This window comes from Gekko japonicus, unplaced genomic scaffold (assembly GCF_001447785.1).
Source record: "Gekko japonicus isolate JY-2015 unplaced genomic scaffold, Gekko_japonicus_V1.1 scaffold334, whole genome shotgun sequence".
Classification (NCBI taxonomy): Eukaryota; Metazoa; Chordata; class Lepidosauria; order Squamata; family Gekkonidae; genus Gekko; species Gekko japonicus.
In genome coordinates this window covers 117116-124129 of record NW_015173683.1, presented here as the reverse complement: position 1 = coordinate 124129, position 7014 = coordinate 117116, and the positions used below count along the sequence as shown (strand labels likewise).

At 40.3% G+C, this 7014-nt stretch overlaps 2 protein-coding genes across 2 annotated transcripts in view; both read left to right on the top strand.

Annotated features, from left to right (window-relative positions):
- The window catches only part of AKAP17A (A-kinase anchoring protein 17A), an 11495-nt gene extending 9845 nt beyond the window's left edge, over positions 1 to 1650 (top strand). Inside the window, exon 6 of the mRNA XM_015423061.1 lies at positions 6 to 1650. Within this exon, the coding sequence (XP_015278547.1) occupies positions 6 to 740 (735 nt within the window). The 3' untranslated portion in view covers positions 741 to 1650. The remainder of the gene's footprint in view (positions 1 to 5) is intronic.
- Positions 1651 to 5390: 3740 nt separating this feature from the next.
- Positions 5391 to 7014, top strand: part of ASMT (acetylserotonin O-methyltransferase) — a 21167-nt gene continuing 19543 nt past the window's right edge. The window contains exons 1-2 of the mRNA XM_015423075.1: positions 5391 to 5504; positions 6451 to 6625. Of these exons, the coding sequence (XP_015278561.1) occupies positions 5391 to 5504; positions 6451 to 6625 (289 nt within the window). The remainder of the gene's footprint in view (positions 5505 to 6450; positions 6626 to 7014) is intronic.

Here is a 7014-nt window from a genome sequence, read left to right as displayed (position 1 = left end):
TGCAGAGGAAAGAGAGGGAATTGAGGGAGAAACTGTTAAGCAACCTCATGAGCAAGAAAGAAGAGGCAACCGATTTGAAAAGGATAGAACTCAATTCTGACCCTCTGAAAGCAATTGGGGGTGTTTCCCACTGTGTCACATCTACCTCAGCCCAGTCCACCTTGGCCAGACCCATTCAGTGCTATCAAAGCAGCATATCACTTAATGAAAGTATGAGTCCTCAGCTGAAATACCTGAATGGAAGCTTTCAGGAGGTTGTTCACATCAATGACAGAGAGACTGTTTCTGAAGAAAGTAGCTCAGGTGTCCTTTCTTGCATCCCTGTAAATCAGCAATGTAGGAGTACATTGGAACATGAGCAGAAGACATACAAAAAAGACTTATTGACTGAACAAGACAAGTGTAACAGAGAACCAAGTAAGGGGAAGAGTCAGTCGTACAAAGATGTGCATAACCATCATAGCAAAGAGAAAACTGAAAAGAACAGGCATAGGAGAGACTTAAGCAGTGAGGATGAAAAACACAGAAAAGATAGACACCACCACAAAAAATATGCTGCAAAAAGTAGCAGTCCTTGCCAGAGAAGCTCAAGTCGAGAACATGCACGAGAGAGGCGATCCTTTAGTAGGGACAGGGGGCAGGATAAAAGAGGAGGCAGTCATGGTCACAAGAGCACAAGCAAGAAACAAAAACACCAGAAGAGATCTTTGAGCAGTCAAAGAAACTCTTGGAGTAGGTAATTAAAATGACTTGGCCTTTTTGTGTAAGGGCTATCTCAGGCAGGACTGGAATGGACCCTCTGTGGAAGACGGAGGAAAAGAAACTGATCAGTTGTTTTACTTGAATATAGTTTTATGGAGCCCAAATGCATATAACCAGGCATTTTGAAATTTTCTTTTGTGACTTCTCATCTGTCAGATCTCTGCTGGCTTTCTACAGTACCATGCCTTCTGAACATTCTTGCTCACACTTTGACTGCCTTTCATGGCCTTCACTTCTTCTGCTGGGTCCCTTTTTCAGATACAGCCACAGCACCCTCTTTTTCAGAAACTGGCCTGTGTATGTTTTGGGAAGGAAACATGAACTTAAGAAGTAATTATGTGCTTGACTCATACGAACTCAACAATTCAGTGCAGGATGTTTTGCTTACCTGAGTTGGTGCTAGATGTATCCGTAAAGGCAAACCTGTTTTTACAAAATGCCGTGATGGCTCTTGAGGAATGCAGATTTGACAGTGTGACCTAGGGCTCAGATGGTCATGGTCTTTGATTCTATTATTCAATGTTTCGGAGTTCTGTTTAAAATACACATACACACACTCTTAAGAGTTTAGCATCTCAGTGAAAGTACACATGGGTCTGCTGTCGTATTTGATGTTCAACTATTTTGTTCATACTGTTGGTTGAAATACCTCTCCTCATGCAGTTGCACAGACATCTATCTTTTGAAAGAGGGGCCTTCCTGCGAAATTATTTTTACTTGTAATGTTCAGGTTCAAAGTTGCTATTTCTCTTAAGTATGTTTATAATATCTTTGCTTCTGGAAATGAAGTTCAGGAATTTCCAAAAAAGCAAAAAGTTAACATTGCCGTGCAAAAACCAGCTTTTTTACCATCTTATGGTAAAAACACAAAAGCCATTGCCAGTGAACCCAAACTGCTGTTTCATATTTCAGTACATTAAAGATCTGTACATTTACTGCATTAAATCAGATCTCATTTGTGTGTGTTTTGATAATTTGATAATTACTGGGTTGTCCTGATAACTTTTAATATGAAATGAAAGTAGTCTTCTTCACAAGAAGATAATGGAAGCTTACAAATGTTTCATGGTTCTTTGGTCTCAGTTATAGATGGCGTTTGCAAAGTGCTTTGAGGAGAGACTCCAAAACACCAGATAGTGGAATAGATAATGGGTGGATCTAAAGGCTTCTGCAAATGGAGTAAATTCATGTGAGCAGCTTTTACTGCCTGCCCCCTTCATCCAGAACTCCTTGGGCCATCAGACATCCTTGGACACAACTCAATTCACAATGCTTCAACTAAATGTTCTAGTAGTGACAAGTATTCTGCACCGTGTTCATGTACACACTAGGAACGTACAACAGGTAAAAATGTCAGGCTGCAGTTATTGTTCTTTTTAAATAATTTTAACACTCCTTTTTCTTTTAAAAAACAGTTGCTACTAAATGTTGAAGGCTTTGTTTTGACCCAAATAGTAAGTAATACATTGATCCCATGTACCAGGAAGATAGTTTGGCCCTCTTGTTACCATTTGCAATGGCTTTAAAATAAACCTAAGAAACATTTAAACTCTTGTCATCAAGACAATTAGGTGGGTTTCTCAGGTTTTTCAGCATTCAGGTGTTAACTGCATTTGCTGTGAAAAACAGTGGAACTGAGATGTTTTACTGGAGCAGTTGTGATGTGCAGCGCTGTGTGCTGTTTTAAAGCAAACGTGGTTACAAGTGGAGAACTTGCAGAACGAAGCCAGAAGGCTGTTGTACAAATATTTTCTAATCAGAAACTCTCAGAGTTGGAGACCAGAGCCATCCATGTGAACTATCATTTAGTAAAATAAGATTACAGTCATCACCATATCTATTTCCCTGTTGCTTCTATTCATTACTTATTTAAATATTTATTTCTCATCTCCAGAGGGATCCAAGGGGGCTTACAACAGCAATAGAAAAAAAAAATAAAATCAGTTACGTCTTGGCCCAGTTATGTGTCCAATGGGCCAGTTTGTCCAATTCCATGAGCCACAGCTAAGAGGCAAGAACCCTCATTGGCTTGCACTTCCAGTTGTTCCCAAGCTTCATACCTGGAAACAGGAAGGGAAAACAAAAGCATCTGTCAGATGTTACAGCTAGTACCCATGTTCCTCTCAATATTCTCTCCCTGCTCCAGAATCCTAGTGCTGCTCTCTGTTCCATTTTTCTGATAAGCCCCCTATCATTGTATGTTAGCACCAAGCATCACTTGAAGGGTTTTTTGTTTTTTAAAAAGAAATGCCCATGGGGGGGGGGGGTTATGTTAGAAAAGGTGATTTCCACCAGTTCTCATGCAGAACAGCCCCCTCCAATGGAGCTGGTACTTGGTACCAGTGACAGTCCCCCACCCCCCAAAAAAAACCCCTGTGGAAATATCTCTACATTGTGTTTCCAAATGTCCTTTTTTGTAATTAGTGTGAGGTTTTAAAGAGAACTTTAAATGCTCTTAACTATACCATAAATTTGCATTTTTACTGTGAAAGTTTCCAATGGTGGGTCATTTGACCTGGTTGAATTGAAGCAAGCTAGGAGAAACTGCAGCTAAAATCTTATTTACAGTCTTACACCCTCACCCCTCTCATTACTGAGCCTGATGCTAACTGATGGCTGAAGATATTTTGCATGACAGGATTTTCATGCTCAAAGAGGCTTGGAGACGTAACAGCTTTCACAACAAGCACTTTGGGGTATTAGGCTCCAGTACCTTAAGATTTTCTTAGGGAGTGAAAGCAGTTCTAATTTACCCTCTAAATTTTAGTAAGAGCTTAGGCAGTAATCATCAATCACTGCCTATGGAAACTGCAAACTGTGCACAATATATTCCATCAGTTTAGTTACTGGTACCAACAGTCTTTTGTACGCAAGACACTGCTTTAGTAAATCTTTTTAGCTGATTATCTTGGATATCCTCAAGAGGAACAGCTGCTCGCCGCATTGTAGAAAGAGATTTATTGCATTTTGTTTTAATCAACAAGATAGCCTCACAGATTAATATTTAAAAACGTGTCATTTTTATTGAAGAAGTCAGGATTACTGACTTTTGAAAGATAAATGCTTGCTCCCATATCTCTGCTACCATGTGGATGATGGAAGAATCTATTTTTAAGGATCATGTTGAACATGGGGGGGGGGGCTCCAAACCATGGCTTTCAGAAAAGGGGTAAAATGAATCTCCGTGGTCCCACCACCTCATCCCATCAGCTTAATACAACACATCTTAATTTTTATTTTAATAATAGCCATGCTGACATAATGGCCAGTGCAACAGTTCTATGAGAAAACTGTGTGGAAGAGATTAACACTTGTTCTAATCTATCCCAAGGGCTTCATAAAATGTTAAAAATAACAGGTGTTGGAATATGAATTGCTTCTATTAGAGTTGACTAATCTTGTAAGTTTTCATTTGGTAATCACATTGACCTTTAAGGCCCTTAATGGTCTGGGACCGCCTCTCCTGGTATACTCCCAGCAGAGCACTGCGCTCAGCAGTTCAAAATCTGCTGGTGGTTTCGGGCCCGCGAGCTATCTGGCTGTCCTCAACCAGAGCCAGGGTGTTTTCTGCCCTGACTCCAACCTGGTGGAACTCTCTGCCGAATAACATCTGTGCCCTGCAGGGCCTGATACAGTTCCACAGGGCCTGTAAGGCAGAGATGCTCCACCGGGCATTTGGTTGGGGACAGCGACGGTTCCATCCTTTCTGGCACTTCCACCCCTCTGCCTCCCCCTGAGGCCAGTGACACCATCAGGAAATTTTAACGCCATCTTTTGGTACTACCATGTTTTTATTGGTTTAACCAGGGCTATTTGGGGGCAGGAACACGCAGGAACAGAGTTCCGGCTGGCTCCCAAGTTGACCACGCCCCGCAGGAAGTCATTAGCATAATAGGCCACACCCAACAGCAGAAACTCATTAGGATTGGCTACATTACAGGTGTGTGGCCTAACATGCAAAGGAGTTCCTGCTACAAAAAAAGGCCCTGGGTTTTGACAACAAACAAGGTAAACAGAATAAGAAGCAAAAGGTAGGTGTGGCTGGATGACCACACTTCTAGTAACATGGGCGTGCAGCCTAATGTGCTAATGAGCTGTGCTGTCAGGGGTGTGGCCTAATATGCTAATGAGTTTCTGCTGTTGGGTGTGGCCTATTATGCTAACGAGATCCTGCTGGGCTTTTTCTACAAAAAGAGCCCTGGTAACAGTATTTAATGTTTACATGTTATTATGTTGTGCATGACCCTGAGCCCGGTCCCTCTGGGGGGGGGGGGTAGTCTAAAATCAAATATAATAATAATAATAGTGACAGGTTAATTCCCAAAGCAACATATTTAAAAACTAGTTTCAGGTGGGTAGTCATTTGGGTCTGCAATTGAAGAGGAAGATTCGAGTCCAATAGCACTTCAAATACCAACACGGTTTCAAGGGCATAAGCTTTCAAGAGTCAAAGTCTCCTTTGTCAGATTTAAAAACTGCTCTAACTTGTAGCCTGCAACCATTCCAAGAGGCCCAACGTTAACGGGAGCAAATGAAACCCACAGTGGTTGGAACATTTCATTCAAGTGAGTGGCATTCATATAGTTAACTAGGCTGCCCAAATGACCTGTGCCAGAAGGGAAGAGGCTATGAAAAGGGATAGAGGATTTCTGTCGGAGAAGAGTAGCAACATGGGCTCCGCAGAGGACCTCGAATATCTTCAGACGTTAATTCAATACCAGAATGGATTTTTAATATCAAAGGTAAGGGTTACAGGTAATACCTTAACATTACTGAAATGAAAAAGAAACATGTACTTCTCTGTGGTTGTGTAATCAAAAATGAGTAAAACTTCATACAAGATTTACGGGGGTGAACCCTTGAACCTAACCATCATTATTGTGATTTGACACTGGAGCTCTGTTTATTTAAAGGACTGAAGCTGACATTATCTTTGTGAGCTTGACCAACATCCGAACAATGTATCTCAATGCAATGAATTTAGAACATGTCTGTCACATTGAGAATCCCATTTTTTTTATTAACAATTTGGTAAAACTATATAATTTGTCATACTTACAATTGTGTTCAACTTTCTTTCTTGAAAACATTTATCTGAAATCCTTTAATGTTTAAATTGGAAGGAAAACACTTTAAAATTCCTGATTAAAAAAAAAAATCATCAACAACCGAAGACATTACTTAAAAACAGCCATGTAGCTTTCCCACCATCTGTATTTCTTTCTTGCTTGCTTTCCTTTTTTTTTTTTACAGAGAACATATAGTTGCTTGGCATTTACCAGCTTGTGCTGTCCAGGAAAGAAATCTGGTCTTGGTTAATATGTTTCCTTACACCATTGCACAGTTTAGAAAGAAAGTAGATGGCGAGATAATTCTGTTATGATTTTTACATTCTAAAGAACTGTTCAGTAGTGGGGGGGGAGGAACCTGTGGGTGTGTAAGAATTTTTTTAAAAACCCTCAGCAGTTCTTATCTTTGCAGTCATTGAAATAGATTTTGTAAACCCATAAAGTGATTGGAATATTGTAAAGCCGGCTAAAGAAATGTTCAGAATTTCCATCAGACATTGCCAGAAGAGGAATATTGAAGTGAGACAAAGTTAACCTTTGTAATGTCTCCCTTTCTAACTTAAATGCTTCCAGATCCACCCCATTGTACCTTTCATTCCTTCTCTTCTTTGGTTCTTAGGTTATGTTTGCAGCCTGTGAGTTGGGCGTTTTTGACCTGTTAAGCAAGTCAGAAAAGACCTTGTCCACAAAGGCTATTGCTGAACAGCTGGGTACCAGTCTCCAAGGGATGGAGAGACTGCTTGATGCATGTGTGGGTTTGAAGCTCCTGACCATAGAGGTCAAAAATGGAGAAGGTAACAATGTCTGGATGGAATCAGTATGACCAACCACTTTCTTTTCTTTTTTTTTTATATTGACTCTCCTAAAAAGGAGAGAGTTTATTGCTTTTAATATCAGAAAAGGGGAAGGTATATAGCGGGACTAAGAAAAGGTTGAGTGATGCTCTTATTAGTATGTTAATCTTTTGTTAGTATTAAACAAATCTTCTTTTGGCTTCTTCTGCGAGATGTCACTCGTCTTTCATCTTGACCTGTGAAAAACAAATATAAATGTTAATGTATTAGTAGTGTCCCTTTGGTTTATTGTTAGTAATGTCTTTTCATGCGCTTTCCGAAACAGTCTTCATGTTCTGGGCTGCCTTCGTTTTATGTCTCTCAGGTTGTAAAATGGACCTTTCCCCGCT